General features: G+C 41.7%; 1 protein-coding gene across 1 annotated transcript; it reads left to right on the top strand.

Annotated features, from left to right (window-relative positions):
* On the top strand, positions 1 to 22,500 carry TRIM42 (tripartite motif containing 42). The gene is made up of 5 exons (XM_025376921.1): positions 1 to 547; positions 4,427 to 5,124; positions 9,687 to 10,507; positions 12,898 to 13,122; positions 22,238 to 22,500. Exons 1-5 carry the CDS (start codon positions 207 to 209, stop codon positions 22,322 to 22,324), a joined length of 2,172 nt encoding a protein of 723 aa, XP_025232706.1. The 5' UTR covers positions 1 to 206; the 3' UTR covers positions 22,325 to 22,500.
* Positions 22,501 to 24,175: the final 1,675 nt, after the last annotated feature.

Below are 24,175 nucleotides of genomic sequence, written 5' to 3'. Positions count from 1 at the left end.
AGACTGATATATGTAAATGCCAGCCTAGGAGCTTCCTGGTAGGGACACCAGCTGTGAAGGCCTCATAACAGCCAACTTCTTGCAACTCTCAAGCTGACAGCCTCACGAAGGGGAGGAAGGACTCCTCCACTGGAGAACTGATAGCAGTATTCTGGTAGAGGAGGCATCAAGAGCCCTAGGAGGCCAGCGGTAATCATGTAGGCGCTATGGAAACTGCTATGTGCGTTTGCTGTCCATGTTGTACATGGCAGAGATGTTGTCCTCAGTTATGCTCCTGTCTGTGCTGCAAGTTCATCTTCACCTCAGAGCGGAACTGCACCTGCTTCCCCTGCCCTTACAAAGATGAGCGGAACTGCCAGTTCTGCCACTGCACCTGTTCTGAGAGCCCCAACTGCCATTGGTGTTGCTGCTCTTGGGCCAATGATCCCAACTGTAAGTGCTGCTGCACAGCCAGCAGCAATGTTAGGTGCTACTACTATGAGAGTCGCTGCTGCCGCAATACCATCGTCACTTTCCACAAGGGCCGCCTCAGGAGCGTCCATATCTCGTAAGTGTCAGACACTGGATGTGGGGCCACATTGGCTCATGAAAACTAGGGACCACTTGCCAGCTGTGAAGTCCACAGGGCAGGCCAGTGCGCCTCTGAGTTCATTTCTTTATCTAAAAGAAGGAGCTAAGAATTTTGTAGCAATTAACTGTATCCTAAATGGTCACTATGTATGTAGACCATGAGTTCCAAATCTAAGCGCCATTAACTATGAAACTGAGCACTTCACTCCTCTGAACCCCAACTCTCTCATCTGTACAAAATAGTAATAGCTAATAGTTAGTGCTTAAGCAACTTGCCAGGAACTTCATGCATGACCCCAGCTAACCCCTCACCCTAAGTCCACTGTTTCCATGAGGAAACTGAGCCTTTGAGAAGTAAAGTTGCCCCAGGATCACACAGCTAGAAAGATGCAGTCAGGATTGGAACCTAAAATTTGGGATCTTAACTTTAAAATGCTATATTGCAAAATGGAGACAATACCCCCTTCCCATGATATTGTAGATATAAGGATTAATGTACGTGCTTTGTAATCTGTATGTGACATAAAAATATAAACTGCTCTTTCTCTTCCTATGAACTCTTAATACCTGCAACATTTAATGGAAAAGTAAGAATTTCTACAGGGCACTTTTGACCCTGAGGATCATATAAATACCCCATACATCCATGAACTCCTACTACCTTGTTTTTCCCATCCAGAAGTCATAGTACTCAGGGTCTCAATTACGCATTTGGAGTACTAACCCTCCATATTAGGTCCTACATTATCCTCACCTGCTCTACCAAACCAGTCTTTTTACGTCACAGATGAGGGGAGTCTGAAGTAGTAAGAGCACACTTCTTAGAAGGGGAAAGATGACATCACCATAAGACGACAGGATTAGAAGAGGCAGAAAAATAGAAGGCAGTTTGAAGGCTTTCAAGCCTGGAAAAGCAATTCTGTAAGCAAGGGTTCAGTGAATTCAGGGGAAAGATATTATCCATCTTGCAATTAAACATTTAGTAGATGTTTAACAAACATAACTCTCCACCCATGACCCTCTCATAGTGTTTGCATAAATAGGAAATCCAGGGATTCTCGATGCAAGTCTAGAAATCCTAAAGCATGGAAAATAGTGTCCACACTCCTCTCTTAACTACCTCATTTTCTGTGCAGCAGCAGCTGAACCTCTGAGCCCATTTCAACAGGAAAGGGATAAAATTGGTGCTTTAGGAAAATGCCTTAGGCTCAGTAGCTCCCCAACATTATTGTGCATTGAAGTCACCTGGGGATCTTTTAAAATTACTGATGCCTGATCCCCACCCCCAAAACATTGATTTTATTGGTCTGGTGTACCACCTGAGCATCTGAATTAATTAGAATCAACCCCCGCCTTCAGGTGATTCTAATGTGTAGAATGGCCTGCAGGGGGCTAGGAGGGAAGCCAGGAGATTTGACAGGTGATACATCAAGAATCCAGGTGCAAGAACAGGCCTGATTTTGGGAGAGAGGGGGCTGTGCAGAGGAGCAGAGACAGTATATCTCAGCAAGAAGATAAAAGCGCTGGGCTTGATGACTGTTTTGAAATGGAACCATGGCCACTGAATGCCCCATCCGAGCCTAAGGCTTTTGGAGGATGGGCAGGGATGCTATCACAAGTGTTAGGAGGTCAGCTGCGGGTGCTTTTCTTCAATCTAACCTCTCTCCTGGCTTCTGACCCTCTGCCTCCCCTGTTTCTCATCACCACTTTCTGTTCAGCACCTTGCTTGTCCTGCCTCACTCTGGTCTCATTCATCCCTCTCCATCTTAGTCTTTTTCTCACTTCCTTTTTCACCTCTAACACAGCTACCTAGGCCATTAATACCTGTCTCTTAGCCCTGAGACCTCTTTCTCGTCCTCCAACACCTCCCTCCCCCCTTCTTCTTTCTTTTTTGTGAAAATGCTAGCTCATGAGCTTCCTAGTAGAGATACCTGCTATGAAGGCCTCATAACAGTCTCTCTTTATGTTATACCTCCAGTCCTTACTTTTTTAGGAAACTAAAGTCCATCTGGGCACTACATGGACAATTGACCTGTACCTCCAGGTGATCCCTTAAGGACCCATGCAGGAATCTGGGAAAGCAGAGAGGAAACAGAGCTGAGAACATCGAGGCCAGCATGCCTGGAGTTCCCAGATCCCTAAGGGACAAATTTTCCAGTTGCCTTAATCCACACAGGAAGCATTCTCTGTCACCACAGGGCCACTCCATTCCAATATACTTGGGAAGCACCTGTGACTGTCTGGACTCAGACATAGGGAGTGGGGAAGACAGGGACACATAAGGAATGCAAGAAGACAAAAGTAGAAAGAAACACAGCCACAATGTCAAGATTAGTATCCAAATACTATTATGCAAACAGAGGAGATAGCAATAGCGGCAAATTGTGTGCCTATTTACACCTCCATTCCCACAGCTAATTCATTTATTTTTATACATTGCATTTGCTGATTTTAAGTTCTTAGAACAGGCACTTGAATTTTACAAGTATGCTTTTACTCCATAGTTCTTACAATTAAATATATGAAATCAGCCTCAGGCATTAGACAAATGGAGAGCTTTAACACACACAAATGAAACAGTAGAAACACATACTTTTCACAGACTTGGCCACTATTTTCCTTTACTGTGATTTCTCTCTACTGCAGACATTAGCTGGCTAGTAGCAAAGGGATGTAATTATAGTGGCCACATTTACTGATTGCTTACTATGTACCAGCAGTTAAGCACTTACATGGATTATCTCATTTAGACTTTATAAAAACCTCACAAAGCAAGTAGTACTGTGAGCTTTGATTTATAGTTAAGAAAACTGAACATGAGAGAGGTTTAAAAAAACATCTCAGAAGGTACAACTGTAAAGTGGTGCATTTTTATCACACACGCTCTGCCTCTCAAGCCCAGATCCATTACCATTACCTATTCGTCTGGTTGGCAGACCACACAGGTTCTAGGCTTGGCTCAGGTACAGACTTGCTCTGTGTTCCATCTATGTACAATAAATAATGTCAATGTCCTCCAGGAAAAAAAAAAAAAAGCCCTAAGAACACACCTGTAGTTGGACAAGATTGTATTTATTGACTCATTGCAACAAGTGAGAATATAAAGCATGGGAAAGTGTAAAGTACCTTGAAAAGTTATTACAGGATTTGAGCTCATGTTAGGTGAGGACACGGGAGTAAATCTATTGAATATTTTAATAAATCTTATCTAGAAGGTGGGAAGAACAGAGTGACCCGAAAGCTGCTAGAAAAAAAAGAAAAAAGAAAAAAACACCATTTTTTGGTTAAAAAAAAAAAAAAAAAATCAACCAGGATAGGGGGATGTTGGGTCATTTTTGTGATTTAGACAACGTTCTTGTCTGAGTCCAAACATTATAAAGTGGTCTTCTTTCTGCTTTGATCCAAAGTTACAGAGTGGCCTTCTCTGATACTGTGTTCTTTGATATTACCGATGTCCAACGGAACACCAAGGCCTAGCTGACAACGCCTGACCAGTCTCTGCGGCTTTTCCCTTGCTTAATAACAGCAAGCAGTTGCAGCACACTGGCTGTGTACCATGGACTGCTCTTAGTCCATACAAGCGTTAAACTCAATTTTAATCTTCTCAAGAAACTCTGACATGGGTACCAATTTTATAACAAGGAAACAGGCCGAGAGGTTAACTGGCTTACCTGAGGTCACCCCGCTGAAAAATGGTGGAGACAGGTTGAGAACGCAGGCACCTTGGCACTCAGCTCAGGCTCCTCACCACCACCCTAGACTGCCCCTCAGGAACCAAGAGTTCTTTCAGAGGTAGAGAGGCAGAGCAAGCTCTTGAGCCTGCCTCCTGAAACCCTGCCTTTGCTTCTCCTTTCAGCTCCAAGACTGCCCTGCGCATTGGGAGCAGCAATACCCAGCTGGATGAAGTGAAATCAGTACCAGCCAAGAGCCACCTGGTGAACCACCTCAATTGCCCCATGTGCAGCCGGCTGCGCCTGCACTCATTCATGCTGCCCTGCCATCACAGCCTGTGTGAGAAGTGCCTGCGGCAGCTGCAGAAGCACGCCGAGGTCACCGAGAATTTCTTCATCCTCATCTGCCCAGTGTGCGACCGCTCGCACTGCATGCCCTACAGCAACAAGATGCAGCTGCCGGAGAACTACCTGCGCGGGCGCCTCACCAAGCGCTACATGCAGCAGCACGGCTACCTCAAGTGGCGCTTTGACCGTTCCTCCGGGCCCATCCTCTGCCAGGTCTGCCGCAACAGGCGCATAGCATACAAGCGCTGCATCACCTGCCGCCTCAACCTGTGCAACGACTGCCTCAAGGCCTTCCACTCGGATGTGGCCATGCAAGACCACGTCTTTGTGGACACCAGCGCCGAGGAACAGGACGAGAAGATCTGCATCCACCACCCATCCAGCCGCATCATCGAGTACTGCCGCAATGACAACGAATTGCTCTGCACCTTCTGCAAGTTTTCTTTCCACAATGGCCACGACACCATCAGCCTCATCGACGCCTGCTCCGAAAGGGCCGCCTCACTCTTCAGCGCCATCGCCAAGTTCAAAGCAGGTCCTCCCCTTCTCCACTCCTTCAGCCTAACTTCTAGTTCAGGAACACATGGGGAAGATGGCGCGGGGCAATCTGTTAAGTGAGTGCCTTAACAGATTCCACCTAGTGGAGCAATCAAGGCACCAGGAAACACTGTGCTATCCTGCAAGTCACTATCCTGGTGTCCGCTCCTGGTAACCACTACCAGTCACTTAACTTCTCCGTGCCTTGCTTTTCTCACCTATGAAATAGGGGAATAGTAGTGACCCCCTCACTGGATTGCCGTGAGGATTAAGTGAGTTACTCTATGTAAAGAATGCAAAAAGTCATATGACAAGTGCATGAAGATTCTATAATCTTGATTATAATCTGCATGTCCTCAGGTCTCATTTTCTCCTTTGGAAAATGAAGACTTTGATCCTATAGTATACTGACGTTCTGTGACGTTCTAAGGTGTTCTGTCACTGTTGGATCGCTTTGGTTTTCCTAAATGTGCAGGGGGGAAGAATTAAGTCAGTGCTGAGGATTATCTCAATGTTAAATTTCCCTCCATGAATTTTTTCCAAAACTTGCAGATGCCAAAGTAAATAAACTGGCAGCAAACATATAACAACAGGGACAACTCATAACTAGCCAATGGTATTCTAGTCAACAGCTTGTTTTTCCTCTGCATTCTTGTTCGTGGTGATTTGGTTGTTTTATATTGTTACATATAATATTGCTTTAAGTGAAATAATATTTCAGTGATGGAACCAAGCGTAATAATATTTCACAGGATTCAGCAAAGAGCCCATAATTTCTTGTTTCAGTGACAAAACCAAGTATAATCATATTTCACAGGATTCAACAAAGAGCTGCATAATTTCTGGGTATGTCTCTACCTGGTCAGACATTAGAATCCAAAAGATTCCTTTAGTGCCCTTTACCCTCAGGAATAGTTCCTTGTATAAGGGCCAACTTTACTCAGGCCTGTGGAGCACATTTTGTCTAATCTCAATAGTGCTACAGTACAGGCATTAAAATGTCCTCCATGGATAAGCCAACTGCGGTTCAAAAAAATAATTAGGACAGGCAGCTAATAAGTGGCAGATGCAGTCTATTTGACTCCAGTGTCCACCATTAATTCCACAACATTTATTTGACAATCTACTCTGTGCTAAGCAGCGACCAGAATCTGAAGATGAAGAGATTGAAGGGGAGGAAGGGGGAACCACTGCCACCATCCATGGTCTGTTTCATTAAGGAGTGGCCTGCAGTCAGTTACCAAAGTGCACCAGATCAACCCAGGCCTTTCCCATTGTCAGATCTGTTAGTCTCCAACATTCAGATAGGCCTATACATTGGGAGGGAGGCAGCTTTTCCTTGAGCTGCACAGAAAGGTCCCACTGGATATAAAGGTGGGTCCAAAACAGGCTTTGCTAATGACCACATCACCCCTGACTTCTCAGCAGCTTCAGGAATACCTCGAGTTTTCGCAATTGCCACATACCTGGAAACATTGCTTGTCAATTGACATTTATTTAATTCTGGAACCACCACCAGGGAAGACTTCATATTAAAGGAACCCTGCAGGAGCCACATATTATCAAGAAAATGGTAGAACTGTTGGTTCCAAAAGGGTTTTCTGAAGGTGGGACTCACTGCTTCCCTAGGCCAGGGCTTGTCTGAATTCTTTGGCCAAGCATGGCAAGGGTGCTGCTCTCTACAGCCTATTGTGCCTTCCATCCCTCTGTAGGGAACCTTGTCCTTAATACATGTGAAACTTACAATAGTTTTCTGAGTCCAGGGCACCTAAAAGTCAGACAACAAAGCTCAATTCTAGGTGGGGGGGAAATGCCTGTCCAAATTCCAAGGAACCCAGCAGTTGGAAAGGGAAAAAGGGATAATAGGTAAATTAGATATTAGCTATAAGTAAATAATTTAACCTTTCATCCTTGACGAAGACAGAAACAGACACACAACATTTTTTTAACCAGGGTTCAAACTTGTTCGTGAGCACTTGATTCACTTTTCTGGGAGGTACCATAAATTGGCATTCTAAACAGATCTCCGTGTTATTCAAAAGCAAGTGATCTGGGAATACACATTGAGAAACTTGGGGACCTAGAGAGATCCATTTTAGAAGCTTTACTAAAAACTGATGCCCCTCTCCCATCCACACAGAGGTGCAGGCTCAGCAAGACGGACTTTTAAAAAACTCCTCATGTGATTCTATGGTGCAGGCAAGGTTGAGAACCACTGGAATAAAGGGAGCTCAAAAGTTTAGGTCCCTGCCACTCAAAGTGTGGTTCGAGGACCAGTAGCATCGGCATCACCTGAGAGCTCGTTAGAAATGCAGAATCTCAGGACCCACCCCAGGCCTAGTGCACTAGAATCTGCATCTTTAACATGATCCCAGGAGATTCTCTGGGTTAGCTTCTAAACCTCACTGCACACTGCCTCGCCTGGCTTCCTGAGCCCCACTACAGGCCCGTTCATTCAGAATCTTAGCAGGTGAGTCCAAGGGAAGAGGTTTTTTTTTTTTTAACACTCTCTCAGGTTAATCTGGTAGTCACAGAGTGCTGAGAGCCACAGCTGAAGCAATTAAGAACCTAGTTTGGAGCTAGGCAAATAGAATTAGGGACAGAGCCAAGTTTCTCCCATTTACCTGATGTGTACCACTGTGCAGTCACTTCACTTCCCTGGGCCTCAAGCTTTTTCATCTATAAGTGGAAACAATATCTTCCTTGTAAGAAGATATATGTGATATATAATAACATATGGATCTGGTCCATAAAAAGTGTTTAATAAATAACAACTAGTTTTAAGTGTATTACCTAAAAAGAGAGCTTGATTTGACTTCATTTAAAATCAGCTCTTGCAGAGCTTTCATATTTGTAGAAGTTTGGGATGGGACATTTCTGGCTTCCTCTGTCTTTTTTCTCCTCCTGGAGATGCCTTTTTCCCCTCATCTAAGAAATTTTTATCCTGCTTCTCAGGACTTTGCCCTACATAAGCCTAATTAATCCCTCATACAGCAAGAAATTTCCTATCCAAGTATCTTTAACAGTAGGTAACTATTGAATAGTCAAAGAAAATAATGCACAAAGTAGAATTCTGGCTGCTATAGTCACAGTGCATTGGGGAGGGCAAGAAGCACTTCTCAGCACTGAAATCGCACCCTAGTAGTTTCCCTTTCAGTCTCACCTGCATCACCTCATCTTTTCTGAGCCACTGTGAGAAAGGAGATGGCAAGAAAACAGTGGGGCTTCAGGGAGTTAGCCAGAGAGTGACACTGCTGGCATTCACCAATGAGATGTTAGAAGACAGGAAAGAATGGCTTTTACTCAACAAATACATTTGCTCACCTCTACACACCATAGTCATAGTGGTAATGTGGTCCCTGTTCGCATGATCTGACAGAACTCTAGGGTTTCCCATACTCAAGTGCACACCCTTGTTATAATGACCACCACTCACAGAAGTCCAGCTTCCTATGAACCAGGATAGTGTTATGAACCAAGTCCAAAAATAGCTAGTCATCCCTACTTCTGAGTAAAATTTGATGAGGATTATGGCCCAGCAATTCACTGAAGAGTTTACCTTCATGAGAAGAATCTTATCTGTAGAAGATTGACATTCTTCTAACGGCCACAGAAGGTTGACATTCTTCAAATTGCTCCTTAATGCCTCAAATCCTCTAAAGCTAACAAAGGTATTCATTTCACCTTTCACATAAAGCCCATTTCACAGATAGAGATGTGCCACATGCTCACCCTGCTATAGCATCCTTCAATTATAGTATCTTTGGATTTATTCATAACTTGAGCACAGATGCCCTCTCATAATCACATCCATATCCTTAGTGCCTAAAAGATACATGGCATGTAACAGGACTCCAGTAAATGTTTGTTGAATGACTGAGTGAACTTAAAGTCCAAATACCATATGAGGGGCACAAGATAAATTGGTTTTCCTTGAAGTGTGACAGCAGACTCTTTTTTGAAAGCAGTGGGGGAAAGGCAAAGAGAAGTGACATAGCTGAACCACAAGACAAACAAAGGGGGGAAAGGGCATGTAAGAGAGCCACCTCAATGAAGGGAAGCTTTGCTAATTTCCCACTGTTGCATAGGGCTGGAGGCTTAGCGAATGATGCAAGACAACCTTTAGAAGTAGTCAGCAGAAACTTAGTTCTTCCTCTCACCATTGCAAAAGCTTAGGTTTCCGACAGGGAAAAGCAGGCACCAGTCACTTTGTGACTTCACCTCTTCTCAAGTCCAACTTGCAGACAATTGAAATCTGGTAAAAACCAATATCAAGGGTGGGCTTGAACTTCCAGTCTCAGACCCAAGGCCATAGGGATTACTGTTACAAGATAGAAATATCCCAGGGAAGGATCAGAGGGAGAAGAAGGGGAAGGTGTACTAAGGAGGCCAAATTCATTTCATAAACCTATTCTAGCCTGTTTCAGCCCAACTACAAGTGCCTTCCCTCCCTCTTCATTCACCTCCTTGGAGCCTAGGGTAATTTGTTCTAGCTTGCTACTGGCTTTGACACCTGGGGAGATGAAAATTTTAAAAGTAACTAACTTGGCATTTTTGCAGTCCGATATGAAATTGATAATGACCTAATGGAATTCAACATCTTAAAAAACAGCTTTAAAGCTGACAAGGAGGCAAAGCGAAAAGAGATCAGAAATGGCTTTCTCAAGTTGCGCAGCATTCTTCAGGAGAAAGAGAAGATCATCATGGAGCAGATAGAGAATCTAGAAGTGTCCAGGCAGAAGGAAATTGAAAAATATGTGTATGTTACAACCATGAAAGTGAACGAGATGGATGGTCTGATCGCCTACTCCAAGGAAGCCCTGAAGGAGACTGGCCAGGTGGCATTCCTGCAGTCGGCCAAGATCCTGGTGGACCAGATTGAGGATGGCATCCAGACCACCTACAGGCCTGACCCACAGCTCCGGCTACACTCAATAAACTGCATGCCCTTGGACTTTGTTGAGCTTTCCAGTGCCATCCATGAGCTCTTCCCCACAGGGCCCAAGAAGGTATGCTCCTCAGGGGACTCACTGCCCTCCCGCTACCCCGTGCACTCAGAAACAATGATTGCCAGGAAGGTCACTTTCAGCACCCACAGCCTCGGCAACCAGCAGATATACCAGCGAAGCTCCTCCATCTTATCCTTCAGCAACACTGAGGAGAAGGCCAAGGTGGGTCTGGAGGCCTGTGGGAGAGCCCAGTCAGCCACCCCCGCCAAACCCACAGATGGCCTCTACACCTACTGGTGTGCTGGAGCAGACAGCCAGTCTGTACAGAACAGCAGCAGCTTCCACAACTGGTACTCATTCAACGATGGCTCTGTGAAGACCCCGGGCCCAATTGTTATCTACCAGACTCTGGTGTACCCAAGAGCTGCCAAGGTAAGAAAAGTTCTGGGCCCAGTGGGGAAGGTGGGAGGGTTTGGGGTACAGAGTAGAAGTGAGTAGTCAGGAAAAGTTGCACTTATCTCTTTGACCTCTAGGATCTGGTCACTCAAATCTGCTCCTCTAGACTCTTTGTGGTCATCCCATTCAAAAGGGATAAGTTCCGGGAATCTTAAGTAACCCAAGATTAGCTTAAACCAAACAGTCAATATATTTAACTTATAGTCGTAAATATATCTGAAAGCCCTACCTCCACTGCAAAGGCAACTTCTCAACTGAAAGAGAACCCAATTTGGGAACCTAAGTAATTTGAAGACACTACTTGGCAGTGTAATGTTTCCCAAAGGAAACCCTGTAATAGAGACAGCACAGAAATTGGAGTTACAAATGCAGGCTCCATTACCTACCAGCTGTTTCCTCTAAATTGCTACCTTTCCTAAAGCAAATATCCAGACTCTCTATGATTTGGAAAAATTGGGAGGATCATCCCCGATGAAATTTCAACTCTTCTGAGATTCAACCCGCCTTGAAGGCAGAGAGTGAAGAGTGGGGTCTCTCACAGATCTCTATAAGCGCCATTGCCTGGCTTCAAGGGACATGACTTCCCTTTGACCCTCTTGACCTAACATGAACAACATGAACAAATGACCTTTTCTTTAACATACCTTTCAAATCTAGTTTAACCCACATTGAATTGTTTGTAGAACACTTTATTAAGGTTTATGGAGGAAAAAAATTAACGTGCAATGAAATATTCTATTTGAGTGCCTCTTTCCTCCTCTTGGATTTTTTTCTAGAGTCAGCCCATGTCCTGCTCCCATGTGGCAGAGTTCATCTTTTGTCTCTCATAATCTGAGAACACTCCCAAAGACTTTTAGATCCTTGAGTTCTAAACTAGCAGTTCTCAAACATCGATGTGCACCTGGGGATCTTGTTAAAATGCAGATTCTATTTTAATAGGTTTCAATGGGGCCTGAGATTCAGGTTCTCACAAACTTCCAGGTGCTGCCAATGCTGCTGTCTACAGCCCACACTTTATTATTAAGGATCTAAAAAATGAAGGCCAGACACAGACCAAGCTCTACTTTTCCATTCTCCTGACACATCATAATCTATGTTTTGTTGTCTATAACTGACACAAAGAACAACCTATACTTTGCAAGATAGAACATTCCATGGGCTATTGACATAATGAAGTGTTTCTGCCCTTCACATAAGCAATGCCCATAACTGAGCAGCTGAACTACATTTCCAAATGATACTAGATCAGCAAGGCCTATAGTGTATGCTTATTACCTCAGGGATAGCACTGGGTCTCATCTCCTGACCAACTCAGACCTCTTGAGAAGTTGGCAGGCTCTTGCTATGGAGCCAGAGGATTGGTAGTATCTGCTCTATACCTGGGCATGGAAAACAGTCACCCCATGCCACCTATTAGTCACCCCTGATGAGCTCAAAAAAGGGACCTATGCAAAACAACTCAGTCAAGTCATTTGCTGTCAAAAGAGAACACCTAAACCTATTTCCAGACAGTGATATTTGATTTTAAAATATCATTGATTCATATTTTAGGATAATGGAATGGACTTCATACAGGAATCATAGTGTTTAGCAATGCAGAAGATTAAGTCTATGTTAACATCACTCTCAAATCTTTAGGATTTTAGCATGGAAAATATTCTAAAACTTAATGTTGTAACTTTTCAATATGTACTGTTAATATCCTAGAGATTTTTTAAACTCAATTTTAGTTCTAGGAATCTCTTCCAAGAAAATTCTTAAAAATTCAGACAAATATTTATGCCCAACAGTATTTATTACAGCATTTATTTATTAGAGTATAAAATTAGAAACAACCTAAATGTTCAACCATAGAAGGATTAAATTATTTCGGGAGAAATTTTAAAGATGGTAGTTTACTGAATTTTTAATGATTTAGGAAAACATACAACATAAGTAAAAGAAAATAGAAATCAAAGCAACATAATCCAAGTTATATATATATGTGTTTGTGTGTGTGTGTGTGTTCTGAAATTGCAAAGAAATAATAATGAATTAACTGAATTGTGAGATTACGAGTGATGTTTATTTTCTTCCCCTCTATTTTTCAGTATTTTTCAAGCAGGAGGACAATTGTCACCTCCACGTTGGCTGACAGTAACAGTCACAAACCTTCTGTTTGTGAAACTCATTACAAGCATGATGCCAGGCCTCATCACACAGCCTTTCAAGACTTGTGCATGGTCTAATTAAAAGTCTTCGGCAGCTACAGGGGATAGGGTCAGCTTAAACTCACCCCACAGATAGTCAACATCACAAATCTTTAATGGAAAGAAAACTGAATGATGTATACTAGTACCACACCAGTATGTTCATTTCTTCCATAGGTTTACTGGACATGTCCAACAGAAGACGTGGACTCTTTTGAGATGGAATTCTATGAAGTCATTACTTCCCCTCCTAACAACGTACAAATGGAGCTCTGCGGACAAATTCGGGACATAATGCAGCAGAATCTGGAGCTGCACAACCTGACCCCCAACACAGAATACGTGTTTAAAGTTAGAGCCATCAATGATAATGGTCCTGGGCAATGGAGTGATATCTGCAAGGTACTGTGTACATTATTTCTCAGATTTTTTTTTCTATGATAGGTTCTGGATGAGACCCTGTTAAGATGATCATAAGATTATAGAACTCACCATGGGACTCTTCCTCTAAGCACAGAACATTTGTTAACTTGAGGCCAAAGAGAGGGCTGCTGGCCTCAACCAGACTTCGCAGATGAAGCCTGAGAATTGTTCTATTTGATTCAAAAACATTTGTTCTAGGCATTGTGTAGAGATGTAGAGATTCAGAGGAAAATAAACATAATCCCTGCCTTCAAGGTGCTCAGGGTCCATAAAAAAATAAGTGTTATGTGAGAAGGATATGAAATGATTGTGGTATGAGAAAGATAAAAATGAGGTGCTATTCTCAGGCAAGGATGGGTGCCAGATTTAACAAATAAAAATATAGGATGCTCAATTAAATTTGAATTTCTGGCACACAATAATTTTTATAAAATATGTCCAGTGCAATATTTAGGACCTATTTATACTAAAAACAATTGTTCATCTGAAAGTTGAGAAACTGCCACTAAGCAGGTCAGTGTGGGTTCCAAAAAAGAAAGGACAAAATTATTCCTATCTTCTTTGTGATCCAAGACTGATTCTTCTTTATATCTCCAGGGAATACATATTCATGAGTATAATTTTACTGATATTAAAAGGAGAAAGAGAATAAAAATACCAAGACTGCCCAGAGCTGCTCTCTTACCATATAACCATAAGGATGTTCTTTGGAATCAGGGTCGATTATGTCTTAATCAGGAATTCTTTAGAAGCAAAAAAAAAAAAAAAATCCATTCATTTCAGCTTTTGAAAAGATAAATTTATGACAAAGATAGAGACCACTCCTAGGATATGCATCTGATCTGATGCCCAAGGGAACTAGAGAGTTGTCAGTTTCTCTCCCTCTCTCTCTTTCTCTTCTCTTCGTCTCTCCGTGCTTCCTTCTCTCTCTCACTCTCTCATTCTCTTTGCTTCTCTCTGGATCTGCACCATTTTGGGCTAGCCCTTAGTTTCTGCTCCCTAAAATTCAGCTTGTATATGGTTTTGAATTGTCATGGCCCAACCTCTGTGTGACCTTAAAGCTCCAATGCCCAACAGCATCTGACCAACCATACTGTCTTTGTTTCCTTAGTCAAATGTTCGAGGAAAAGAATCCAACTGGTTGCTACCTCTAGTAATAAAGGCAAAGCAGGAGTAAGGGTGGTCAGTATACCAATATCAAATCTCCTAGGGTGGGACTACTCATCCTGGTTGCCAGCCCCCGGGGGGGGCATGCTCTACCTCACAGAGTCCAGCACCCATAGACACACACACACACACACACACACAGAGAGAGAGAGAGAGAGAGAGAGAGAGAGAGAGAGAGAGACAGGTCAAACCTGGCACAGGAAGGGCGTGGGATGGGGAATTCTGCTAGTCACTCCTCCTGCCAGCCTCCAGCCAATTACACTGCTGCTCAGTTGCCCCAAAGTCCTTCTCATTCTTGATACCCTTCTCTTCAGAGCATGGAATGGGAATGCCCATGGCTGCCCCACATCCGCATGTCTTCTTGACTATGGATTTTTCCTTTCTTCTAATCCCATCTGCCTTCTCAGTTTTTAGGAATTCCTCAAAATTATCTTGCCCATGAAGGGCACTCAGTGCTGTTGCTAAATACATATATATATAATTTTCAGATGCCAGGGAAGGAACAGGTGGAGATACCAAAGTATGTCATCAGTCACCACCTCAGTCCCTCTTGGCTTTTCTTAGGTAGAGGTTTTTGTTGCCCTCTGAAACTATGGACTCCTTGAGAACAAAATTCACATCTAATTCATGGTTCTTTCTCCCACAGTGCTTACCACAGCACTTTGCAGATAGCAGGTTCTTAATGGTTATTGAATGAGTATATGAGTGAAAATGTGACCAAATAAATGAACATATAAAGAATGTCTAAATTAAAAAGCTAAGAAATAAATTGATAAATAAAATTAATAATTACAAAGTACCATAAGATGCCTGAAAGCTGTTAAGTGTTTTATACAATCAGTCAAGAAATGACATTCCCCTTGAAACTGTGTTTATGTGATTAATTTGCCCTCCCTGTAACAGAAGGAAATGCATTCCAGTCCCTTTCTTTTTTACACAATATCTAAATGAGCAGAGCCCTAATTAATGAGGTTTTCTGAAAGCTTCATTTTTATCTGACTTGAGGAGCTGCAATATAGATTTTTCCTTCAGAAGCAATTCTTCCTCCCTTCTTTGTGATTATATTAGCATTCCAGAGGAAAGACTGGTTTCCTTAACATTTGTCATGATTTGCATAAGTAAAGCCTTCAATACCAAATGAAAATAAGATGTGTGTTTGAATGACATTTATAAAGTTTCATAAAAGTAATGACTTCATTTCTTTCCTATAAAATCAAATTTTTTCCTTGGCATCAGTTCTATGCAGGTATTCCTGAAAGGTTTCACTTAAAATGTTGCAATGAGGCAGCAGAATCATTTCTTATTCAAAATGTGATATTCCTATCACATGTATTTTTGTTTTAAAAAGTGAAATAACACCTTTTATGTTTTATTTGCATAATCTAGGACTTGGTTTTTAAGAGATGTATTTGGTGTATAATACATGCAGCAAGAAAATTAACTTTAATCATTTTGAAAGATCCCTTTTGAAAGTCATCTTTATGTCAGATGGGGTATATTCACTATCACTAATCATCCCAACCACTGGGAAAGGAGGGAGTGATTGCTTCCATTTTACAGATAAGAAAAATGAGGCTGTAAGAAGCAAAGTGGCCTCATGGAAGGAAGCAAAGTGTCAGGCCTCATGGAAGGACGAGGTGAGTGGACACCTTGGTCCGCATCCAAGCCCACAGCCCTTTCTTCCCCCATACCACAATCAGATGGAACTAAGTCTGGAACAGGGTAGGCTCAGCCTTGGGGACATAGTACTTTACTCTGGGAGAATGATGTCAAAGCCAACAGCAGGGAGGGCTGAACTTTTATTTTTTGAAAGTCAACATTATGCATTGAAAAGAGCATTGTATTTGGTCTTGTGTGCCTGGATTCAAGTCCCAACTCCACTAGCTGCAAGTCCATGAGGATAGGTGTTGGTCTTACACACCCTTTTGTGCCCATTGTCCCTAACTGAAAGCTTCTAACGTCAAAGAGCCTAACTAGTATTTTTGAAGGGTAGAGAAATGTGTTTTTAGGTAAGTCATGTACGTGTTGACCTCAGTTTCTTCTCCTGCTCTTCCTCTGGTCCTCAATATATCTGTTGACCATCATTCCCATTTCTGAAAACAGTCTCCTTAGTTTGACTCACTGTCCTCCTCTGACTTTATATCTCAGCTGACTTCCATGAAAGCTTCCCACAACAAATCTAACTGCCCATCTGTGTTTTAGTTTCCTATTGTTGTTGTAACAAATTAGTAGTTTAAATAATACAAATTTTTTATTTCCTTACAATTCTGAAGAAGTCCAAATGCGTTTCACTGGGTAAAATCTGTGTCCGCCGTATTGTGTTCCTTCTGGAGGACCTGAGGGAGAATACATTTCCTTGCTTTTTTCCAGTTTCTAGAAGCCACCCGCATTCCTTTCATGCCCCTTCCTGAATCTTCAAAGCCAGCAATATTGGGCTGAGTCCTCACACTAGCATCTCTCTGGTTTTCTTCCACCTCCATCTTCTACCTTGAAGGTCCCTTGTGATTGCATTGAGCCCACCTGATAATTCAGGCTAGTCTCCCTACCTGAAGACCAGCTGGGCCAGGTGCAGTGGCTCACACTTGTAATCCTAGCACTTTGGGAGGCCGAGGGAGGAGAATCTCTTGAAGCCAGGAGTTTGAGACCAGACTGGGCAACATGGCAAAATCCTGTCTCTACTAAAAATAAAAAAAAAAGTCAGCCGGGTGTGGTGGTGTGTGCCTGTCATCCCAGCTACTCGGGAGGTTGAGGCACGAGACTCGCTTAAGTCTGGGAGGCAGAGGTTGCAGTGGGCGAAGATCATGCCACTGCACTCCAGCCTGGGTGACAGAGTGAGACTCCAAGTAAAAAAGTAAAAAAGACCAGTTGACTAGCAACCTTAATTCCTCTTTGCTCTGTGTGTAACATAACATATTTAAAGATTCTGGGATTGGGACATGGACATCTCTGGGGTCCATTATTCTGTCTACCACAGTACGTAAAGTGGATGTCCTTGGTGTCTGATGTAGCTCAGGAAGTAGTCCTGCCAGCTGCCCTGAATCTCTGCAGTGCTGCTGTCTTCCTACTCAGCCTGCTGAAACCCCAGCCACACAGCAGGACTGCCTGTCCATCGTGAAATTCCCTTCCTGATTTTTCCTCTTCCTGCTGCAGACTCTCAGGGTGAGCCACACACCTTCAAAGATTAGGGTTGGAGGTCATTCAATCTGAATGACCACCAATATTTCACACTCAGAATAACTACCCCAAGCCTACCCGCACAGCCACCCACACACTCATAGTGGCTCTGTGCCCTAAAAGGAAACCAAGATGGTTTGCATTCTTTATCTTCTTAGAATTTATTCTTTTCCAAAGAGCTCCTGACCTTTCATGTAAGTAGAACCCTGTTGGTCCTTCCTTTACTTGCCCTGCAGATAGGCTTGAATCCTGGAACAAGTATAATTTAGGATCATGCTGGACCTGATTTCTTTTTAACCTCATGTACAGAGGTCTGAATTAATTATACACCTCAGTTATGGTCCATCGTTAGCACTGATCTATACAAAGATCTATTCTTATTTATATATTCCCTTTTGTGACATTCATTCTGTTTTATGTGTTCTTCCATGATTTGCATTGTTGTTTTCAATGTGTCATTAATTTACACAATTAGCATTGTGTTACATATCTTACTTTGTCTCTTGCCTGTTCTTAAATGTTGTGTTTTTATGTTCCATCCATGTTGTTATGGGCATTTTGTCTTTTATTCCTTATAATACATGATCTTTCAGAATGTGCATTTGTTCACCGCATGTTACCTCTCTATTTCAGGCAGGATGGACACCCAGGTGACCTCCAATAATGCTGTGGTGAACAGCCTTATATATGACACCTTATGGACACGATAGGGGTGTAAGGGTTCTCTGAGTTATTGATCAGTTTGCTAAGGCTTCCATAAGAAAATGCCACAGACTAGGTGGCTTAAACAAAAATTAGTTTTTGCACAGTTCTCGAGGCTGGAAGTCCAAGATCAAAATGTTGGCAGGGTTGGTTTCTCCTGAGACCTCTCTCCTTGGTTCACAGATGGTCACCTTCTCACTGTGTTCTCACATAGTCCTTCCTCTGTGCATTGTGATATCTCTCTGTGTTTAAATTTCCTTTTCTTATAAAGACAAAAGTTAGGTTGGATTAGGGTCCACTTTAATGGCCTCATTTTAATTAAATCACCTCTTTAAAGGCCCTATCTCCAAATACAGTCACACTCTAAGTACTGGGGGTTAGGGCTTCAACATATAAATTTGGGGTCAGGTGCAATTCACCCCATATTAGATACATATTATGAGTGAAATTTCTAGGCCACTGACATGTGGATACTTAATTTGACCACATCCATGTACACTTCCATAAGGAGTAGATTAGAGCTACTATACCCTAGGCCCCACCTACATTTAGCAAGATCCAACTTTCTATTATTTTGCTAGCCCAATAGGTATAAAATGATATGTCCTTATTATTTTAAATTTAATTTTATATTTTTGTTAGTTTTCAGGATTTTCTTTTCTGTAAAGGACCTGTTGATATCCTTCACCCAATTTTCTATTGCATTTTTCTTTTTCTAAGTGATTTATAGGATGTCCTTATATATTCTAGGTAGTGGTTTTAGACATTGCTATTATCTTCTCTTCTGACATTTGCCTATCAGCTTTGTTCATAGTGTACTTCATAAAATAGCAGAAATATTTAATTTTGGTATAATCAAAATCATCAATTATTTTTTCCTTATGGCTTAACCTTTTGAAGTTTTATTTAAAAAGTCCTTTCTTAGAATTAGATCACAAAGATAACCTTCTATATATTCTTTTATTAAATTTACAGTTTCACCTTTCAAATTTAGCTATTTAATCCGTTCAGACTCTGCCTTTGTATGTATCAAATGTATGTATGTACTCTGCCTATGTAGTCTTAGGTAGGGATGTTCTTTTCCAACAAGTAGTGAACCAGTTTTCCCAATACCATCTACCAAGCAATGTCTATTCTTCATATTTATACAATGGCAATGCCACTTTTATATTCAGTTTCGATATATTTAGGGATATGTCTCTGAGCACTCTATTACATGCCACGGGCCTATATTCCTGCTCTTATATCAATACCATACTTGCTTTATTACTTTTGAACCTCAGCTTTCTGCCATGTCTATATGAACTGCTAAGGTAAGTATGCACATTACCCTTCTTTCTTTTTTAGAAATTATTTAGCTAGTCATAGAAATATATTTCTTCATATACATTTTGGAGTAACTTGAATTCTTAGAAAACATTCAGATAGAATTTATTCAGAAGGCATTGTGTTTCTAAATTAATTTGGAAACAAATGGTATTTTTATAATATGTTTGAACATTTACTCAAACCATAGTCTATGTTCTTTACTGGGGTGTTTAAGTTTTCCTACATAGGCACATGTATTCCTGGTTAAACTAGACTGTTTAGAGATCTAACATGCAGCATGAGGACTACAATTAATAATATTGTATTGATAGAAAATTTGTTAAGATTTTAGGTGCTCTTTTCACACACACACAAAAAGGTAACTATGTGAGATGATGGGCATGCTAATTTGCTTGCCTGTAGTAATTATTTTACTTTGTATACATATGTCAAAACATCATGTTGTATACCATAAATAAATAAGCCAAACAATTTACAGACTGTTGATATTATGAATGTTATTTTATTATATTTTCTAATAGATTACCAGTTTAGAATAAAGACTATTTCTGTTTGTAGGGTAATCTTGATTCCAGCAGTCTCAAAAACTCTCTTACTATTCTGAGACCCAATCTGCTATTTCTGCTTTTTTTTCCAGGCATATGATCCTATCTCCTATAAAGAATGATGGTTTTATCTGTTTACTTACAATTCTTGCAACTCTATTTCTTTTTCTTTCCTTATGACTTTGGCCAGAACCTTGAGTCATACATAAAATTGTGGCAGTGTTAGTAGATATCCTTGTCTTATTCCTGATATTAACGTTTCTCCATTGAGTTATTTTTATTTAGTTTGTATGGTATATAATCCTTATTAAGTTAAGGAAAATTACTTCTACTTCTAAGTTTCTGAGAAATAGGTACTTATTAAGTTTTTTGCATTATTTGAGGTAATTACATGATTTTTCTCCTTCAGGCCATTATTCATGAAGTGAATTACATTGATTGATTTTTCTGATACTAAATTCCACTTCCATTCATGGAATAAATCCTGTGTGTTCATGATGTATTACTTTTTAATACAGTTGACTTCGGTTAGCTCATGTTTTATTTCGGATTATTGCATCTATAATTATAAGGGAATTAGACTCAATTTTTGCTTATATTGTTTTTATCTGGTTCTGGAATCAATATATCACAAGCTTCATAATAAGAGCTGGGAAACTTTTGCTCTTCTATTTTCTAGAATAACTCTTTCTTAAGAGTTTGGTAGAATTCATCTGAAAAGCAATATGAGCCTGGGACATTTGGGGCAGGGAAGAGATGTCAACTATCATTTCAATTTCTTTAATATTCCAAGTTTTGTTTTTCTGTTTCTTCTGTCCTCCTTTCTACCTGATTCCCTTGTTCATAGACACACCTCAATTCTCACTGCTCCATTCACATCACATACAGTCTTTATCTTTGAAGATTCTGAGTATACTTTAAAGAAAAACCTCAATCTCCTATTTATGAGTTAATTCCTAGCCCCTCTAACACCATTCCATCTTCCTCATGCCCTCTGATAATTCTGTGTGTATCTTAGACATTATTTATTACTACTTTTATCAGGATTATCTCTATGCATTATTTCCATTTCTATTCAGCAATGGATAATCTAATATCATGTATATAATATGACCTTTGCCTTGCATGCAACCCTGTTTTCTCTAAAACCAAAAATTTTCTAAAAGTAGACAGCATAATGCTAATAAGGGTCTGGCTTCTTTGTTTTTGCCCTTTCCCTTTATATACAAATATAGAAGGTTAAAAGCTTTGTACATAGAGACCTGTGCCCTGTATAAACATTCCTCTTCACTATCCAAACCTCACCCCCATTCTATCTCAAGTCCTCATTCACCTCAGTAGAACCCATTGATCCAGTGGACTGTCTCATCCCTGGGTCTCGACCTCACTCCATAAATGTTTGGGGGGAAGGAATGGGAATGCTGCCAGACCAGACTAGTGAAGAAACCCAGTATCTTCAAGGTAAGACATGGAGGGCAACATCTAAGCTAACTTGGTGAGATTTCTAGGAGGGTTCTTCTTACCCCTTGTGCCCAGTACAGTCTTTCTTTTTCAGGTAGCACTGACCATTCACTGTGATTAAAGATAGTATGAAATGTTTCTGCTAGCATCAAAGGAAAACAATTCACAGATTTACAAATTATAGTTCTATTCACTGTTCATCTACTTCTCTAAGAATCTTCTCTTTTCCATAACTAGTGTTGGGACTACAGAGATGAAATACTGTCATTTCCCCCACACCCCAATCAAGGTGCTCATGGTCTGGTAAGAAAATCAGACACATTAGCTGAAACTTAACAACTGATAAGAGCTGTGACAGAACCAAGTTCTAATGACTGAGGAAGGATACAGGGGATCCTCTATGGTGAAGCTCACCTGCGGTCCAGCCCCCTCACTGTCATCAGCACTCAGTCACATGAGCTACCCTAAAAGGAAGTAGGATCTGACCTGTGGAATCACAATCCCAGCACACTGTAGCCGTGGGGCTTTGGGAGAGCTGCCTGGTCCTTCTGAGCCTCAGTTTCTTCGTCTATAAAGTGGTGCCAACAGCACTGGCCTCATGTGGTTGTCGTGAGGAGTTAATGAAATGATGTGTGTAGTGTCTGGCATGCAGAAGGGCCCAGGCTACTGGGAGCTGTTGTCTATTGGGTGCCATGACTCTTTGCTTCTGATTGCAGGTGGTAACACCAGATGGACATGGGAGGAACCGAGCTAAGTGGGGCCTGCTGAAGAATATCCAGTCTGCCCTCCAGAAGCACTTCTGAGCCCCTTCAGAGCAGGGAGCAACCTCAGACTCATCACAAAGTAGACATATATACACACACATATGTATGTATATTTTTCTCACCACATTCTTCAAGGAGGTTGTAGAAAAATGTTTCCGTGACCTCTCAGCTTTCCAACAGTAATCTTGTAAGAGCTAATAAAAGGAAATACCTGACATGGCTTGCTGTTTGTTCAGTGACAGCTATTCGTTATGATGGCAGTAATAAGCAAGACAGTCAGTAAGTCTGTATGTTTCCATCTGCTCAGGTCTAGTCCTAGGCTCAGAATTCTGTGGTGTTTTGTAGGAGCACCACCCAGCTTCTGGATGGTAAAAAGAGCACTGTATTTTCCAGTCAGGACCCCCTCGGTGTGCATTCTAATGCAGGCCTAACTAGCTTTGAGTGTTTGGGCAAGTCGCTGATTGCCGCGGAATTCATTACCTCACCAGGTAGTCTATTTTAAGTAGCCAACATTAAAATGTTTTTCCTAATTATTGAACTTGAATTTGCCTTTTCACAACTTTCAGCCCATGGTCTGAGGTCTACTCTAAGTCATAAGGAATGAGAGCCCTCCCTCTTCTTCTGGACATAGCAAAGGAAGAACGGTAGAATGCCCGGTTAGAGGATCCGCTATGGTCATTTGAAACAAGGCATGGAAGAATGACAAAATCATGTATCAGCTCCAACCTCGCTGAACTGAACTTGGCCTTTCAGACAATATGAAGTCCCTAGAATTTCTTGTCATACAAGGCCCTATCTGCCAGAAATGACGCTCTACTGAACCCCACGCCATTTCTTCCCAGAAAGGACCACCTGTCTTTCAAGACTCAGCTCCACCACTTTCCCCAGTGATCCTCCAAATGAGGATGACACCTTTCTCCCCTGGGTCCCCACTAAGCACAGGGCCCTCCTGTCTCACCCCTATTCCCCATAGAGACACCCATTCCAGCCCTATGATACTTAGGAGCCCTTATTTGCCCTGAGTCTTAGAGCAGAGATGGTGTCTCATTCATCTTCTATCCTCAGTGCTTGGGACAGTGAGGCACACATTACATGTTAGTACCAGGAGGGACACACCACAGCTGAAAGGCTGACACATAGAATGACTCTCCTCTGAACATCCCCAGGTGCCAGTTTGCACAGGAAGGTTTACACACAGAACTGGGACTGCCCATGAAAAGGACCAGGCAGTAACTGGTCTCCATTTCCTCTAACGCCATCCTTTTCAGGAGCTGTGCAACAGGCAGATGTGGTCAGCCCATCTAGCTTCACCAGTAAGACTTCAGCTCTGCAACCCTTTATTTTTCATCACTGCCAGAAAAGGGCTATTCCACAAAGAGATCCATAGTGAGGATCTTCTGATAATGTGAGAAAATGAAGCCAAGCAGATTCCTGCTCTACCCCCCAGCAGTATTACAACAAGGCATACCCCAGGGAGCTTCATTATGATCCTATTACTGTAAATGATGGCTGGAATCCACCATCAGATTTGATATTACCATATAATCATTTCTATAAAAGGCTTCAAAATCATTATTAGCACAGAGAACGAATTAAATGACACGCCAGCAGGGATTTTACTACTAACGAACTAAAATGAAATTAAACTAAAAAAAAAATAGAACTCTATGAATATTACATTGCAGTGATCACACCTACTCATGGTGCCAACAAGAACTAGGCTAGAATTAAATAAACCACAGCACCCTGATCTTGTGTCTCTAGAAAACATCGAAACTTGCGTTCAGTGACCAAGACAGCTAGCTAGATTCTTTAAGAAGCCCACTTAACCAGTAGCTGACCCATTCTACCAAATGCAATGTGGGTTTCTTAATGGCACAGAAACTGCAC

This window comes from Theropithecus gelada, chromosome 2, assembly GCF_003255815.1.
Source record: "Theropithecus gelada isolate Dixy chromosome 2, Tgel_1.0, whole genome shotgun sequence".
Lineage (NCBI taxonomy): Eukaryota > Metazoa > Chordata > Mammalia > Primates > Cercopithecidae > Theropithecus > Theropithecus gelada.
The sequence above is the reverse complement of the archived record's forward strand: the minus strand, read 5'-3'. Positions and strand labels throughout refer to the sequence as shown.

Bases quoted from the DNA above. Each gene is read 5' to 3' on its own strand.
- TRIM42 (XM_025376921.1), top strand. From the start codon at position 207: ATGGAAACTGCTATGTGCGTTTGCTGTCCATGTTGTACATGGCAGAGA. The intron at 10,508-12,897 runs GTAAGAAAAGTT...TTTCTTCCATAG, and splicing joins TGTACCCAAGAGCTGCCAAG to GTTTACTGGACATGTCCAAC. The intron at 13,123-22,237 runs GTACTGTGTACA...TTCTGATTGCAG, and splicing joins AATGGAGTGATATCTGCAAG to GTGGTAACACCAGATGGACA.